The sequence below is a fragment of the Vulpes vulpes genome, chromosome 9 (assembly GCF_048418805.1).
Source record: "Vulpes vulpes isolate BD-2025 chromosome 9, VulVul3, whole genome shotgun sequence".
NCBI lineage: Eukaryota > Metazoa > Chordata > Mammalia > Carnivora > Canidae > Vulpes > Vulpes vulpes.
The window spans coordinates 71,964,101-71,982,438 of NC_132788.1; the positions used below are offsets into that span (position 1 = coordinate 71,964,101).

The 18,338-nt window shown below is 45.0% G+C and overlaps 1 protein-coding gene across 2 annotated transcripts in view; it reads left to right on the plus strand.

Moving 5' to 3' along the window:
• The window catches only part of PDZRN3 (PDZ domain containing ring finger 3), a 238,828-nt gene that overhangs the window by 217,942 nt on the left and 2,548 nt on the right, over positions 1 to 18,338 (plus strand). For both annotated transcript variants that reach the window (XM_072720425.1, XM_072720426.1), the window contains 6 exons: positions 53 to 300; positions 3,217 to 3,304; positions 13,254 to 13,352; positions 14,514 to 14,576; positions 16,193 to 16,294; positions 17,630 to 17,746. In XM_072720425.1, the coding sequence (XP_072576526.1) occupies positions 53 to 300; positions 3,217 to 3,304; positions 13,254 to 13,352; positions 14,514 to 14,576; positions 16,193 to 16,294; positions 17,630 to 17,746 (717 nt within the window). The remainder of the gene's footprint in view (positions 1 to 52; positions 301 to 3,216; positions 3,305 to 13,253; positions 13,353 to 14,513; positions 14,577 to 16,192; positions 16,295 to 17,629; positions 17,747 to 18,338) is intronic.

Below are 18,338 nucleotides of genomic sequence, written 5' to 3' on the forward strand. Positions count from 1 at the left end.
TGCAGCTTCTGCTGGACTATGACCCTCTCTCACCCCAAATATTTCTCCACAGGTCAATGGTAAAGACTTATCCAGAGCGACTCATGACCAGGCTGTGGAAGCTTTCAAGACAGCCAAAGAGCCCATTGTGGTACAGGTGCTGAGGAGAACCCCTCGGACCAAAATGTTCACGCCTCCGTCAGAGTCACAGCTGGTGGACACGGGAACCCAGACCGACATCACCTTCGAGCACATCATGGCACTCACGAAGATGTCCTCCCCAACCCCGCCAGTGTTGGATCCCTATCTCCTGCCCGAGGAGTAAGTCCCATGATCTTGCAGCTCAGATGTGTTACCTATGGTAAAGTCCAGTCAAGTTGGTTTCTTCCCTTCGGTGTGGTGAAAAAAATTAGCGTGTCTTACAGTTTTCCTCCACGTTGCCTGTGTTTAACTTTATTGTTTATAGAGGCATTCAACTGAATCCTCAAAACCTCGCTGACATATTAATTACTTTATTATAACCCTGGAGCAGAGTTATTCAAATTATATTCTAAGAACAAAATTAGTTGACAAACGTCATAAAAGTTATTTCAAAATAAAATTTAATCACCGCAAATGGCAATGTGAAGGCTTTGAGTTACAACTCAATGTGAAGGCTTTGAGTTACAACTCAACTCTTAAGCAGACAACAGAGTGAGTTGGGAGTGTAAAGAGAGCTCTGAAGGTTGTGCATCCGCTTTCTCGGGTCTCGTTTCAAACCTGGATCCTTGTTAATAAGCCCACACGTGCCTCATATAAGCAGCGCATTTACCGATTAAGTAACAGCTGTGTTCCAACACCCCACATGAATTACTTTACACATGACTCCCTTCTTACCTTACTTAGTGTCAGAGAGAGAGAGTAGCTCAGAGCCTTCAAGTCACACGAGCCGGATGCTCAAACTGATAACTAGCCGGGCAGCTGGGGTAATTTAATTTATCCCCATTTTAATATAGGAAAAATAGCAAGAGCACCCAGTGTATAAGAGTGTGGGGTTAAGGGAAATAATGTATGGGAAGTTCTCGGCATGGCATATGGTAAGCCCTCAAGAGGGAGCAGCGATCATGAATTTAGTGAGTGAGATTAAATATCTAGGGAAGAAACGAAGAGTGAGAAAATTTTCTAAGACCACTGTCTGAGAAGATGTGCACTTCACTGCAGCGGGGGGCACGTGGTTGTGCCTGTGTGAGGGCAGGACGCCCACCCATCCACTTCACTCTCTCCAGGTGATGTGAGAGCCCCTCCTGGCTCTTCTTGTCTTGCCCCTGGTTCAGATCACTGACTTGATGCTTTATCTCAAAGGGCATTTTACCTCTTGCAGGGCAAACCTCTGAATGCCACCTGGTGGTTTTCTCTTAGGAACTCGGTAAGCTGAAGCAAGTGTGGCTCTGTCAGAGTCCAGACAGAGACTTGCCTTTAGCCCCATGGTGTTCCCTGCTAGCCGTCATGGGAACGCAGGGCCGACAGAGTAATTTCAGGTGCAGCCGACAGTGTGGAAGGGATAATCCATCTGACATGCATGCTCTGTGCACAGCACTGTGCAAAGAAGACCGCTCCTTCCATGCAATGAGGAAGCGCAGATGCGCCTGTCCTACTCAGCTTGTGGGCAGCCGGCCTGAAAGGCGGGTCTGTCTTGCCCCAGCTGCCAGCTCTCAGCCACACTACCACTCTGTTGTGTCCCAGCCGATCCTAGGAAAGAACTGCCCGGTTCACAGAGTACAATCATTCAAGCCGGTCCTTTGACTTCACAGAGCAAACCTGCCTCTCAGTATCGATGAAGCCTCTACACCAACTCCTGCCCCTCAGAGGTTGAGCTGTCACAGTGATGGGCTTTGTGGAAGCCAAACCCGTAATTTCCTCGGAAGTCTAGTTAACATGACATGACTTACCCCCAAGGGGCAACTTGAGAAATGTCAGTAGAGTCCAGAGGTCAGCCTGCTCCAGGTTCTGGCTGCAAGGGCAGAGCAGAGCGAGAGTGCGCGTTGGGATTGAGAAGCCAGTGTTAACTTGACGCTTGAAAGCCCAGGCCTTCCGGCGGCATCCTCAGCACTTAGAGCCCCTTCAGTGCTGGCAGGATATTTAACTTGTTAGGGCCAGAAAATTGAAAGCCAGCCCTTGTTTGACCATTCATGTCTGGTCCATTATTTCAAAACTATAAGCGCCCAGGAGGGAAGACCAGAGCCCGCTGATTGCTGTGCTGACCTTTGAGAACAAGATGGTTTGAGTCCCCAGTCAGCAATCAGGCTGCAGCTTTCCATGCACATCTGGCACCTATCAGAGCTACCAACCAGGCCTGTTAGGATTCCCACTGCCTCTGCTCTTAACAGGTTCCAGAGAGGTGGTGGCTTCTATACATGGGGTTTCAATATGTTGTCCTAGAGAGACTCAAGCTTCTATTGTCTGAGCAGTGGGTACTCAGTGCTTACATACACGTGTGCTTTATATGCACATGTATGCACACATATGTGTGCTTTAGGTTTTCATGGCAAACATATTCCTTGTCATGGAACACTAAAGTTTGGGAAGACAGTGTCCTAGATGATAGCATTGTAGTTTTGGTCATAAGTCCTTTGGACCAAACTCAGAGGCTAGCAAATTTCTTTGAGTGTTGCCTGAAGTCCAGCCTTTTTCTCCCCAAAGAGAAAATCTAACAGTGAAGCAATAAGTGGGAAATGGGAATATGTCTGCTACCTAGAGAAAGAGTTAGAAATGAAACTGCTAGGACACCTGAGTTAGCTCGGTGGGTTAAGCATCTGCTTGCAGCTAAGGTCATGATCCCAGGGTCCTGGGATCTAGTTCTGCATCAGACTCCCCCATTCTCCCTCTGCTCCTCCCCACTGCTCATGCTCTGTCTCTCACTCTCTCAAATAAATTTTTAAAAAATTAAAAAAAGACATGAGTCCTATTGACTCACATGACTAGTTGCCTAGAGGTTGGTCACTGGAAGCACCAGAGGTGGTCCTACCGTCACCTGCATCCTCTTCCAGGGGGACAGACTTTGGCCCAGAGGATGGCAGTGTTAAACAATGGAGGTCCTGATGCTGCTGGGAAGTACAGCCAGAGAGAAGCGAGCTAACACAGTGTCCCCCAGCCCTGAGAGCTGCGGCCACATCACAGCGGGGCCTAGCTGGGAGGTGGGAATTAAAGCAGCAACTTGGAACTGCAAACAGGCCATAAAGGTCTTTCTTCTGTTTTCAGGCACCCCTCAGCCCACGAGTACTATGACCCCAATGACTACATTGGAGGCATCCATCAGGAGATGGACAGGGAAGAGCTGGAGTTGGAGGTAAGAGCATCCTCGCCTCGATTTAGGAATCATCACTAAGTTGAACAAGTTCGCTGTAAGCATAAACATAGTTTACAGATATTAATGAAATGGCCACTGTGAGTTTTTTCTAAAAGAACCACTTTCATTATGCGATTTAAAGGCATTACTCAGCTTTTCTTCCCCGCCTACTCCTTCAAAATAGAATGTAACGATCTGATCCCAAAGCGGACATTTAGGGGTTTTTTTAAAATTAATTAAAAAATAGGGTAATGAGTCCTATTGTGGATCTTTGAACTCATGTCATCTCCTCTCATCAGGATCTCTACATGTTCTGGTAACTATGGTGAGCTTCCCCACCTGTCTCCTCTTGAAGTCATCATCACTTTTACTCAAAGGCAGGAACAGGTGGATAAATAGAGTAGGCCTGAGCCCACACCAACACAGAAGGGTTTGCCCAACATTTTGTAACATTGAGCTTGAAAAAATGAGCAAACCCATAACTCTCCTTAAGTGTTATTTCAAGCCAAATATGACTCATATGATTCTAGATATTGATATATAAGGATAATGTTGGCCTCTAAGGGTTTTTAAATTTATTTTTAGTCATGTGTAACCAACATAGTGTCTCGTTAGTTTCAGGTATACAATAGTGATTCAACCATCCTGTCCGTGTTCCGTGCTCATCACCCTAAGTGTGCTCTTCGTCCCCTTCACCTGTTTCACAAATCCCTCACCCACCTCCCCTAGAGAACACCATTTTACAGAGCTCCAGCCCTCATCTGTCTGTTAATAAGAGTGAAAGAAAATAGAGAAAAGTCACCTCTCAAGATGTACTTATTTGTACTTTTGGGGAAACATCGGTTCCTATGTTTTATCATGTTTTCTGAAAATACAAGAGCATTTTTTCAAAACTGACTTTACAGACTAGGATAATCGGGTACCATTTAGAAAGATTTCTGATGTGGAGGGGAAACCCTCTGGCACCATCAGAAGGCCATCCAGGAAGACTCCAGTAATGTTTTATTCAACTGTATGGCCAACCACCATGTAGTCTGGGCCTCCCATTGACACATGTGCACTCCATGGGCCGTTGGGTGGCAGTAGGTCCCGAGGCAGCAGTAGACGCAGCAGACAAATGGAAGATAGTTGTGATCCTCAAGCTCTTTATGGTTACTGAGGGTTTTTCTTCCAGAACAGAGGACAAAGATCAGTCACAGTGTTGACACAACACCTCCACTGCCTGTTCCCCTACAGGCTGATGCAGAACAATCAGTATACTTGGCAGGAGAGCCATGACTGTCCCTGGGCCATTTTTTTTATTTTTTTGGAAAATTTAAATTTCCTGCTAAATGCATATGGCCTAAATTGGAATGGCAGTTATTCTGACTAAAAACTGCTGTTGTTCATACATGCCATCCAACATAGACCCCAATACTTGCAACCCATCACTGGCTGCACAAAAGGTAGCCTTGTGCCTTCCAGAAAACTGAAGATTCTGCCTATTATTTACAATTTTTCATCTCCCTAGTGTCAGGGCTAGTTCGTGAAGCAGCCAGGGACTCCCCCAGGACACTCGTCCTTAAGGTGTTAACACGCAGTGTGTGCAAACGGGGTTCCACATCACCTGTGTTTGAGAAATGTCAGAGTGAACCACTGAGAACAGAGTTCTGTCACAGAGGACTACTCAGTCTTGAATATGTTAAAGAGCATGGTAAATGCCCTGGGAAAAGGGAGCAGATACAATAGAAGAATTACCCAAACAAACAAACAAACATACATACATACACATATTTTCTTAATCTAACACTTCTCTTTAGCCAAGTACCTCTTAGCATTTCCTGGGTCTGGAGTTCTCTGGAATAGTACTTTACAAGAAGGGCTATTTCATAATCCTTATAGGACAACACTGCTTTTTGATGATTGGTGTTTAAAGCAGTCTTTAAAGAGCTATTAAATATCTCAGGAGCTAGATTTACAGAGTCTAACCGACCTCTGAACACAAGGATTAGGAGTACAGTCGAAAATCCACATCTAACTTTTAACTCTCCAGAAATTGAACTGTTGGCCTGCCATTGACCAGAAGCCTTACCTATAACATAAGCAGTCAGTTAACACCAGTTTTGTATGTTACATGCATTAGATACTTTATTCTTACAGCCAGGTAAGCTAGAGAAAAGAAAATACATTTACAAGATTGTATTGTATTTAACAAAAACAGTCCACATGTAAGTGGACCAATGCCATTAAAACCATGTTGTTCAAGGGTTGTATAGATGTGGTAAGTCATGGGCACTTGGTTAAACGTGACTCCATAACAGTGATCTGTTTTCATGTCTGATGCTTTGAGGAACCCAATGGAACCTATGGTTTCTTCCTGGAGACAAAAGGATCATGTCTAAAAGAACTTGCAGATGCTTTCTGGAAGGTCACAGAGCTCCCACAGGATCTGCCCCATGTGGCCCATTCTGCCTTACAATTTTTCATTATATCTGACTATGACCAGAACCATTATTTGCTTTCTATTTTGCTTTAACCCAACTCAACTCATTTAAACTAGGTAAATTTACTTCAAAGGCAATGCTCTATCACTGCCTCAGACAAAAAATCAGCAAGTGCCATAAATAGAAAGTGCTACACAATATACACAGTGGACGCCAGGCAGTGTTCTCAAATCCTGGTGCTCATCATAGGTGGTGCCCGGTAAGGGCTGGGGAGCCGGAGGCCAATTCGCCCCGCTCCCTCTTTTCTCAGGAGATGGGCTAGTTAGTGTTAAAGAAGTGTTAAGACTAGCACAGACTGAGTCTGCCTTCCTAAAGGAAGTAACTTTCTCAGTGTAAACTACCTTAGAGCATCTTGCTTTTGATAGAAGCCACTCTGAAACAGTTCCCTAGAACCTTGCTGTTCAAAGTGTACTGCCGGGACCAGCACAGCATCACCTGGGAGATGGCAAGAAACGCAGAGAATCTTGGCCCTCAGACTTAATGAGTCAGAATCTGCATTTTCACAGGATCCCCAGGTGCTTCTGTGCACAGTAGTTGGAGGGGCCCAACCTAGAGGTAAAAAAGTCTAAGCTTCCATTTGTCTTGCCATTGGGTCAAAGCAGCAAGGCTTTGGTTTGCCTTTCATTCAGTATAGACTTCTTTCTTCTCATGAGTAAAAAAGCAGAGATAAACAACCCAGGTATTTAGAAAATCAGTTGAGTGTTTTAAATGAGACCTCTGATGCCATGAGACACCCAGGATTATATTCATTTCTACTTGTGTGCTTTCACTGAGCATCTGTTACAGTGAATACACTGGTGCTAGAAACACAAACTCAGGGAGTCGCCACCCTGCTTGCCCTTAAGGAGTTCACATCCCTGGCAGGTCCTAAGTCATGAGGATTGTTAGACATAAGCGTGTCATTGCCTAAGAAAACCAAAATACAGTTTTGGGTCAAAATCAGGCAGGAAGGTTGCTTTCACCTCTGAACTTTTGTCCCTAGCAGCTTAGATGTCACCAGGTTCTTTCTGTTAACTAAGCAAATCTCATAAAGTGAACCTGGTGTTTTGGGATCAGAGGCCCATCCTAAGTCCTGTGGTGAAGGCTCAGAGTGTCCCTGAAGCTCAGTGTGGCCGCTAACCAGGAGGGAATATCCCATAGGGAACGGCATTTGTAACCTCTAGGACTGCCCTGCTTCAGAGGCATGTCCTCCAAAGGTAGTCTGGTCAATTCCAGAATGTTCATAAACAAAACCTCAGTGTGAAGGACGGAGTTTTCTCAAGCAGACCCAGTTTTTAGGGAGCCAGGCATGTACCCGTCATCCACGCTTCTCACCAAATTTCTTAGAACAGTCCACACGCTCTTTTCTATGTTCCGTCCTCTTCTTTTCCATTCTGGGGTTAGATTACAAAAAGAGTGGGTGTGTTTTGAGTTTGGGGGTCAGTCTCAACACACCACTCATCATCTGAGTTGAATGAGATCAACATCCACACCTTTTGAAAAATAACTGGTTCCATGGATATAGGTGGAAAATATATGAGTGTGTTGGGATATTATGGAAGCAAATGCGCAGAGAAAAACAGATGTTCTGTCTTTTAAAGCACACAAAATGATCGTATTTAGGTAAGTGTCAAATCCCTGTTATTGTGAAACTGTGTAAAGCTACAAGGATTATACCCAAGTATACCCAAGGGTTGAGCAGCCACATAATTACCCATAAATTTTCAGGTACTGAACACCTGCTCTAGATCTTTCTGTAGGCAATTAAGAAGGAAAATAGATGTCTGAAGAAGGCTTTTTCATTAATCTATTGTGTTAATTTCCCAGTTGATTCATCAGTAGCCCCCCCCCACCCCCCGCCAGGCTATGAGTCTGCCCTCACCTATGTTGTGTTCTGATGATGTAATTTTGAGGTGAGAAAAGAAAAGGAAAAGCTACAGTTTCAACGGGAAACTATAAAATGACCTCCAAACCTGGTTTCATCGAGTAACCTAAGTAGATCACTAGGGACTAGGGATTGTCCTGGAGATGATGCAGGATGCTCCAGCCAATCTATACATTTGTCCTTGGCCTTAAAGGCCTGGCTCAAGGGCTCCTCCAGGGAACCCTCCCTGGTCAGCCCTACCCTCACCAAGTCGGCCTCCTCACCCCGTTCCCAGTACAGTCGGCACTTGACCATTCTTTGTACTACCAGCCACACACCTTTCACCTGCTCTGCTCTCAGCCCACAGATCCTAGCTTGGTCCTGTCCAGCTCTGTCTTTTGGCCACAGGTCACCTCCAGAGAAGCTTCCCAGCCACTCTAAGGCATCCCTACCCCAAGTGCCATTCCCTGCTTACTATCTGGCTCCCCCTGCTAGAATACAAGTTCCATGAGAGCTGCTCTCTTATCCAACGCATTCGTGGTTACACTCCTCGTGCCTGGATAGTGCTTGGCACAGAGTGGGTACCCCGTAAACATTTGTTGAGTGAAGGAAGAAAGGCCTCGTTACCCTATCTCAAATAAAGGTCCTTGAAGGGAAGTGCAGCCTCTTTGAGACACCTCTGTGTTGCACATAGCCTGCCCGGTGCATGGATATAGAAAAGGTTGAGATAATTTAAAGAAATATGCACAGCAGTTCTGAACCGATAAGGTAGAGTTATGCTTCAGTGACCCGTCTTCCTAGTGTGGGATAAGCCATTGAAATTAGTCTTTGGGATCCCCTCTGATTAAAGTGGCTGACGTTGAAACAGAAAGCTCGAATCACCCAGGTGGAATGGCCCCATTAATTCTCTTAATTGGGCTATCGTTTCAATTTCATCTGAAATGTCAGGCTTAGCAGTTCCTTTTTTATCCAACAGTCCATCTAGACCAGTAAGCAACAGGACACCAGTGGTGGGGGAACTATAATCCAGATAATGCTAATACATTATTCATACCAGTTTGATTAATGGTCTTCTTTGAAATCTTATCTCCATCATCACAGACAGATATGTATTGATAACCTCTAAGCTTTCAGTGATGTGTGCTCAGTTGTGTAAGGCTCTGCCTTTAGCTTGGAGTCACAATGCAGTGTTGAGAATTTACAAGCCACCCGGTGAGTTTGGAGAATTGTCTGCTAAGTTCACAGATATATCTGGTTAGGAAATTATAGAATAACTGAGACGTTTCAGAGACATGAAGTGACTTTCCCAAGGTGGCTTGTTCATGGTGCAGCCAGGATTGTTGTTCATTTCTATTTTTTTCCTTTCTTGGAATCTCAAGCTCATTCATTCACTTTTGAGCCACCTACTGTGCACACTATATTAGGCTAGTTCCCCCCTTTTTTTCTACTTCACAACTCATTATTCAACTACTATTGCCTTAATATAATCTTGATGAGCAGCCAAGGTAAAACTCAGATTTATATACAGCCGAGACAGTAGCACTTCTTACAGTGTTGTTTTTTAGGAGATTCTGAAAACCCTTTATGGTTCACTCTTTGCTTAACTATTAGCAACCAGGCTCTTCTTTATGATGTTGAACCATCTTTGGAAATTGAGTTGAGGTAAGTTAGACCATATGCCTTCTAATTGAAACTTTGCTGGTTTTGGTCTAGAGTTCCTCAGAAGATCCAGGTAACACAGGAAACATTAAAACCCAAGCCATCCTATCTAATACCAATGTCGAGTACATACCTGAAGTGGAGTTCAGAATACCGCTTCCTTTATTTTAACTGGAAATGTCATATCAGCATTTGTTCACCCAGTACCACTCATCCTTTTTAAAACCAGACCATTTCTAAAATAGAAAGCTGTTCCTGGAGGACTACCCTCCTAGTGTAACTAGAATTACACTCCCATTCTTGAATCTGTTTTAAAAATGTCCTAAATTTTGCTTCACAGCCAACTGGAATTGAGGGTGGAAGAGAAAGCTTTAACATACTCAGGGCAAGTGCTTCAGAGGAGAGCCTGCTCCTCCTGTGCTCTGTCCTGTCACAGGGTGTGTGTGTGTGTGGGGGGGGTGCCAGAGCCAGCTTCTCATCTGTATCAAGGATGGAATTTGGCTTCTGCTATATTTAAGTTAAATCTAAACAAAGTGAGAATGTGACTGTCGCCATGACAGTCTGTCCTGGGAGGATTTGCAGTGGAATTTAAAGGCTCGGTGCAGTGCTGGCTAAACCTTTCTGCTGTAGGGAGAGAGCACTGCATTCTCAGAGTATTGCTAACTGGGAATAGGTCTGGTAATTAGAACCTCTTGTCTCCCGTGCACACATGTGGGAATGTTTATCCATCATGTATTGTGTGTAATTTCCACCAGTGTTTATTGGAAATCTATTATTAATTTGCTAATCACATGGGGGGTTAATGGCAGCACATAGAATGTGTTCAGGGGAGCTGAAAGTATTATCCATGATTCGGTTATCAGGGATTCAGGTGAAACTGTTTTAAAGTCACCAGCCTGACATTCTAAGAAAGTTTCCTCCCTGGTTATAAAAGATGTGTTGAAAGGAACTGGCAGATTCAGAAGAGTAAAGTACAGGGAAAAAAATCCTCCCACCAATAGCAACATGAACTGATGTCCACATTTATAGCTTCCTAGTTCCCCAAATATCTGTCCATCAAAACCCTGACCAAAAAAATAAAGTAGAAATGCTTTTGAAGTTCAGTGTCGAGTTAATGAGTTCGATAAAAACCTAAGACAACAGACTCTACATTTTGGGAACTAAGCCAAATAAATGTAATCCTTTTTTTATGTAGCCGACCTTCAGCTCTCCCATTCCTTATGAGCCTGCCTTTTTCTGACTTGAATAACCCCTAGTACATTGTGTGTTCTTTTCCAAAATATGATTTCCAGACTTTTCACTTTTCCCGGGTTCTCAAATGGAGCTGTCAACTCTAGATGTGTATCAGAGAGTCATGCTTCTCAAACTGTCTATACTGAAAAACCACGAAGAGCAGGTCGACCAGTTGAATTTTCAGTGTGTCACTAATCAACATGTGGTTCCACCATGTGAGACTATATAGCTCGCCCCACATACAGCTTGCCACTTGAGTCAGGAGTTCCTGAACCGATGCACACTTTGGTCAGTGAGACAAGCCTGCTAATCTTGTTCCTGGATATTATGACAGTGTCCAAATGCTATAGTAGTTCGTAAACACTTCCCTCAATTTCTGCACTTACTCCTCCCAACCGCACTTGGAAGCTCACTCTGAGTACTGGAATAAAGCCCAGCTGAACTGTGAAATCTTTTATGCTTAGATACTCACCTTGGCGGCCAGTTGATTCATGAAAAGCTAAAACTCATATTGCCATTTGTAATTCTGTTAAAAGGAATATCACAACGTTTACTGTCTTTCTCATTTTCCTCCCTACAACCTTTCCCATTTTCTCTCTCTCTCTGCTTTGGTTGCTTATGGACCTGTTCCAGAACCATCTGGCTTCCACCATGATAGCACGGGGCTCGGTGGCAGCATTTGGCTACAGTTGTGCAGTTAGACCCAAACAAATCATCACGCAATTGCACTGAATCACGCTGTGAGAAGGGCCAAAACAGAGAAAGTGTTTCCTTTTACCCAGACCCAAAGGAAGTGTAATGTGAGACAGAGATGTGGGCATGTGTTTGAAATGTTAGAGGAAGATGTGTGACTGATAGGTGAAGTGTGCAAATTGGTTACTCGCAAGTATTTGGAAAGATTTGGTCACATTTAGTTAAATGTGACCCTCGAATTCCTGCTTTGTCCATTACTGTGCGTAGTCCTGTTCTCAAAACACTAGGAAAGAAATTTCCATCCAACTCACCTAAAGTATCAGAAATTAATGGGATTTCGCTTAGTGAAAATTTGCCATATTGCTAAAGCCATAATTAGGAAGCCATTGAATTAATTAACATATCAGTGTTCGGAAAATACAGTTATCGGGGGGAGGGGCGTGTGAAATACACCCACTGTGCTACAGTCAAGTTCTGGGACTTCAGGCAAGTAAACATACCGGCAGTAATTATTATATTCCCATCTCCTGCTTTCTCTGGGCCAGGCACTGTGCTGAGAGCTCTGTGTGCCTTACCTCACCGAGTGTTCACCCTGCCTGAGGCAGCAGAGTTGGTGTTTACTAGTAAGGAGACAGAACTACAGCAACAGGTCCATGAGGAAGGTGCTAGAAAGGTAGATCTGGGATCTGAACACAGGTCTACCTGTCTTCATAGCCCTAACCCTTCACCCCACTACATTCCATACATCAGCAAGAAAGACTGCCGGAAAATAGTCCATCAGATCAGAGCAGTCCTCACTTAAAACTTTTTCATGGGTTCCCACAATGGTGAAATGAGATCCAAGCTCCTCCTGCTAGCCTCTGGGGTCCTCCTAACCTGGTCTGGCCTCATGCCTGGCCATGCTCAGCCCACCTCTCTCTTCCTTGCACACAGGACTTTGGCACTGATGCCCAGGACATTGGCACCTGCTGCTTTTCCACCTCGCAAGTGTCCGTGGTTTGGGGCACCCTGCCTTGCATAGGGGAGGGTTCAGGAGGTATCTGCTTTGATCTTCCCCACAACGACAACTGCATCCTTACCACCCTCCAACAGTAGGATGGATGTAGAGAGGGAGTAGTCCCCAGAGACTGGTTTTGGAGACCCATTCTCTCAGCGCCATCACCCTCCTGGTTGGTGAACAGTCAGCAGTAAAAACCAGATCAGGAGACCTGCTGGAGACCTTCAAACAGGCCTGCAGTTTAGTGCTGCAGAATCTTGCAGGGGTAGTTGGCAACGTGGCAGAGAGGGCAACTCGGCCTGTTAAAATACTTTCAGAAAACCCAGAACTTCCTCCCAAGGCTCCAGCAGTTTTCAAAGTTCTGACTTCATTCTGAAGCGCAGACTAATTGGCAAATACAGTGGCGTTCCCCGTGCTCATGTGTCTCGCATTTGGGCTCACTTTGCTTTTATCTTATTTAATTTGCAGTAATAGCGGCTGAAACTAATTTCTCGACTGTAAATATCACAGCTGTTGTGGAAAGCATTAATTGCGCGCTATCACGTTACCCTCCTTTCTTGGATCAATTTATGTGTAATCTGTTTGCAAGTTCTATTACTGTGAATATTAAGGGAACGCAACGTGAAATAATCTAACCGAACACATTGGAAACATTTGTACTGAAATGGCTGGATGGTTTGGGCTATGGAAATATTCTCGTTTGTGGCAGACAGTGAAAGAATGCTTTTTAAAAGCCCTACTCCAGAAGTCATGACACTGAGTGAAATATAGGTAATTTTTCTTTTGGGGGAATCAATAAAATAACTATTTTCAAAATGACTTTATATTGACTGAAGGGTCAGAAATGCTGTGGGCATTGATCCTGTGTCCATAATCACTTTTTGTTTAGTAAGTTAACCACTCTACACAGTCAAATACAAAGAAATCCAGTTCATCATTGAAACAAAATATTTTTAAAGGATTTGACACCCCCCCCCCCCCCCCCCCGCCCAGCTCTCCCTGCCTGCTGGAGCTCATGGGAAATACCTTTTGTTTGCCTAGGAAGTGGATCTCTACAGAATGAACAGCCAGGACAAGCTGGGCCTCACTGTGTGCTACCGGACCGATGATGAAGACGACATTGGGATTTATATAAGTGAGGTAGGAAGGCAGAGTGTGTATAACTATCATCTCAAGAGCAGAGAAGGCATTGTGTTGGTTTGGGGTTTTTTTTTGTTTTGTTTTTTCTGTTATGTGTTAACCAGCCTTAACTCTGGCTCATTGAGAAGTCTTTGGAAAGACACAAATGTCTTTATCCCCTTCATCACACAGTCCAGGGAGTTATGTCTTTACATGAAGGTTAAGTTCAAATGTCAGTCAGCACATAAGGTGAAATTACCCTGGAGAAGCCTGCAAATCGGCCATAAAATGGAGCCGTTTACGTGGTTCTGTGTGTTCAACCCTGAGGGGACAGCGGATGCACATTTCCCTTCTCGTGTTCATTGAATGGGATGGTGGATGGAATCATTTACACTTTTTAAAGTATTTTTTATCTCTTTCTCCTTTTGGTTGAATGTGAATATCGTTGAATTCATGTAAGTTAAATGCATCTGCAAAGTACACAGATGGAAGCTATTTTGATCTTCTTAAAGAAGACAATGCAAAGCCACTGATTTCAGTATGGATACTTTACATAGACTCCCATCCATGCAAGCACAGAAACTCAGTCTTGTCATGAAGTAAAAACCTCTTTCTGTGAAATGAGCCAAGAGATGTGTTTACTAGGCTTAATAATTATCCTTTTGGATGTACTTTATTCACCACACTTAAGATGGTTTCCCGTGACTGCATTTGGAGGGATTTTTCCTATACTTAATCCCACTTGTCTCCATTATATTTCATTTTTAAAGTTATTTTCCAAAATTGAAGCATTTAGTAAAATAATCAAGGTATGGTTGCTCACCAGCATAGTGAAGGGTACAGTTTAGCCTGTTCTGCATCACACTTCGGTTTTCATTTCTGTGGATGCAATGGAAGTCAGCTGTGCCTCACCATCCTTTGGGTCAGCAGGGCCTGTGCACACTGCCATGGAACAGGGTTGCATGCAGGGGTCCAAGAGCATGCATGCCCAGGAAAGGGCTTGGAAACAGATCAATCCATGTTTGTCTCTCCTTGCATGACACTAAGTCTTTATTTCTGTGCAAAACAAAAATATAGGGATAAGCAAGACTATGTGTTAGCCTTTGAGAAGTGCTGTTGTTGATTTTCATGCATGTCTTCGTTATTATCCACTCCGTGCTGACATGTCCATGTGTGTTTCAGATCGACCCTAACAGCATCGCGGCCAAGGATGGGCGCATTCGAGAAGGAGACCGCATTATCCAGGTAGGTCTGCTTTTGACCAGGAGCCTCGTCCCTGAAGAGCACACTTTATGGTTGATGATAATAGCTTTAGAGCTGAAATACAGAAGACATCAAGGAACAAGGATTAGCAAATCAGATGTATAATGAGGCAAGACAGGTTAAATTGATGAGTGAAGCAAAAACCTTGCAAAGTGACACATGCCACAAGTGGTGAGGCCTAGGACAGCTGGACAGAGAGGCCCTAGCACCTTACCAAAGGCGAACCTCCCTTCCTATCATTCTCTCTGTAGGGCCCAGGACGGTACAACAACGGGCCCAAGTCAAGCCAAGAGTCCGCAGCTCATGAACCAGAAGAATTCTCATTGTAGATTTCTCTAAAGGTCTCATTTTGGACCATGAGTGTCAAGTTTGGTCTTGTCCTTAAAATAGGAACATCTTTGGCAAATTTAGTGAAATTGATGGAGAAGCCTTTTATATTTCATGACTTGACATGTAACCATACCATAGAACGGCTCGTAAGGATTATTTCTTTACCAGAAGGCCTGTTGCTCTTTGGAGTGAAAAAGAGACCACTTGTTTCATCTACAGTAATTCTTAATCTCACAGAAATGGAGATTCTTTGTTCTACGGTGTCCCACAAGGCTTAGCTCCTACTCCTCTCACTCGTGTCTTCTCACTTCTGATCTACTGTATTTCTACCTCACCGGGAGTAATTTGTATTCCCTTTTTCTACTGCACAGTCTACATTTCCCCAGATTTCAACCCAAACCTCAGCTGCTTAAGGACCCTTTCCTGCTTAAGGATCCTTCATTCCTAAAAGCTCCTACTCCTCTGCAGTCCTGCCATGTGGGGATGCTATCATTTCCCATTAGCTTTTACTATGGGACATGCAAGTCCTGAGTTCTGAACATGGCCCTGCCTACTCCACTGATCACTGGGTCAGGTCACCCTGACCAATAGAATCATCCTCTTTGTTGCCTTTTGGTTCACTGGCCTAAGGAGTTGGGTAGAAGGGTCACCTTCCTGCTCGGTGAGACGGTTCCTGTGTCCCCTGGAGGAATCACCCACCCTGGGACTCACACATGCTGTGAGAGTCCCTCCTGCTAGCCTTTCTGTCCTGCCTAAAGAAGCCAACGTGACACCCTAAGCACAAGAACACCATGTATGATGCCGTTGCCTTGTTTGTCCTCGACTTCCATAATGGTCACATGAGACCTGCTGCTGCTTTTTCTCCCATATTATCTGAAAATGTCTATAATAATGCTTTAGTATATTCCCTTTATGTTCCTGCCTGAGTATTATGTCTGATTAAATTGCTCAGATGGTCCCTCTTCACAACATGGTGATTTTTCTCAGTCTGCCTTCTGGAGTCTCAGCCACTTATGTTCACATAGCTTCCACATTAGTTCCCTTGTACACCTGTCATGGCTGACTGATAGACCAGGCCAGGCAAGGCCTTTCCTTCTGAAAATGAGCATTCTTTTCAAGCTGCATGGACTATTCTGTGCCCCAGCTGTGACTGGGTGACACACATAAGCCTGGAACAGTATAGAATGATTGTGTATGATCTAATTATGCTGTGGCCAACCCCTCCATCACCTCCTCACCTTCCTTTTTTTTTTTTTTTTTTTTTTAAGATTAATGGAATAGAGGTACAGAACCGTGAGGAGGCCGTGGCTCTTCTAACCAGTGAAGAAAACAAGAACTTTTCCTTGCTGATTGCAAGGCCTGAACTCCAGGTGAGTCTGCTTCCCGCATATGAAGCTGGGTCTGTATTCCAAGTCCGTGGCACTGTAGACCGCTGTCCAAGTGTTAAGTCTGAATATGTGAAGGCATTTTGTACATCCTGAAAAAGTGGTCTCACTTGATGTGACCTAAAACCTATTTTATGTTTTAACCATTTAAGGAGAGTGCTCACATCCAGCCTGACGTTACATTGTAGGCCCAGCAGGTTCATTAGTGTAGGAATGGTAAAGAAGGAGAAGATAAGGAAACATAATGGACTGGAAAACACAACAAGGTCATAACCATCAAAATGTTTGAGTTCCCAAAGCCTGACAAGTGTTCCATCCTGGACCTGGGTAGAGTGTAGGCAACGTGTTGCACGATGGCTGTGGTTAGTAATACTGTGTTGTTACTAAAACTTTGCTGAGAGAGTACATTTCAGGTGCTCTCATCTCGCTTGCTCGCTCTATGTCTCTCACACACACCATACACACACAAATGGTAGCTCTGTGAGGAAACGCTACATTAAGTAGCCTGACTCTAGGAATTATTTCACTATGTTTATGTATATCATCACCATGTACATCTTCTACACAAAATAGTTTTTCACTATGTTTATATAAATCATCACCATGTACATTTTATACACAAAATACAATTTTTATTTTAAAATATAAGAGAACCATTGGCCAGAAAACTTTCTCTCAAAGGGCCATGTAATAAATATGTTTGGCTTTGGGGGCATGTAGTTTCTGGCGCAATTACTAGACTCTGCCATTGTAGGACAAAAGCGGCCGCAGAGGGTACACGAACAGCAGGCCAGATATGGCCCATAGGCTGTGGGATGTCAGGCCCCTCAGTAGTCTACTCTGGGAAGATGTGCACCTGATGAAAGTGCTGGGCCTTGCCCCAGAGACAGCTGGTGAGCAGACCACTTTTTGTGTCACAGAGAACACTGCCCATGCCGTGGATACTTTCTCCTCAGGGCCAGCTAACCTTGGTTGTGGGCCAGAGCGCAGGAGTCAGGGCACGCTCCACCTGACCCCCTCACTGGGGGGCCCACTTCACTGAAAGTAGCTGCTGTGGATGCAGGAGCGTCACCCTGAAAAAAGATAAAACCATGGATAGCCGAGGCTTTCCTGGGGTGGAAGGTCTCTGATGTGAAGGGGGGGCTCGTTTGCTGAGGTACAGCAAAACACCTGGCCCACTGCATTTTCATGGCTCCTGGAGGGAGTCTTAACATCCGTGCTTTTAAAAAGTCAATAAGATGAAATCAGAAGGACTCTTTTCTGAAGCCTGTGTTGGCTGCTACTTACCCCCCTCTCCTTCCACTCTCCGCTCCCCACCAGCTGGACGAGGGCTGGATGGATGAGGACAGAAACGACTTTCTGGACCACCTGCACATGGACATGCTTGAAGAGCAGCACCAGCAGGCCATGCAGTTCACGGCCAGCAGGCTGCAGCAGGTAAGGCCCCCCCCAGCCTCCAGCAGCTGTAGGCAGGTGTGCACCCTCCCTCTCCCCCACTGTGCCAAAGACCATCAGGAACCCAGCGGGCCTGGAAGGCAGCAAGCAAACCAAGTGCTTTCCTGTGCGCCTGCTGGCTTTCCTGTGTCCCCCCACCACCCCCACCAAGGGAGCCTGCCTTGGCTGTTACAGCTGAGCGGTCCGTATCTGTTTAGAAAACGCTAGTGCCAGCTTTCACGCAGATCCGAAAACATGAAGTCATACTTTCCAAAGTAGAGCAATTCCCTGGGCGTAGGGTGTAGCCTGAGCTGCTCAGATCCCTTTAGCTTCCTTGTGCGCCACCTGCATCATCAGGGTCCTGCTGAATGCCTCCTGCCCCCCCCACCCCCACCCGCACCGCCCAGAATGGATGGCTAGGGTCATCCACTGAGGTAAGGGGACTACTCTCCTCGTCCTACAGGTGGGAGAACTGAGGAGGAGGATGAGGAGGAGATAGGTGTTTAGCCCGGGTAGGCCCGCCTCACGGCCAGGTACGGACACCAGGCCCTGCCTCTCCGCCTGAGCGCTGCACAGCCTGCCCTGTCCGGCAGCC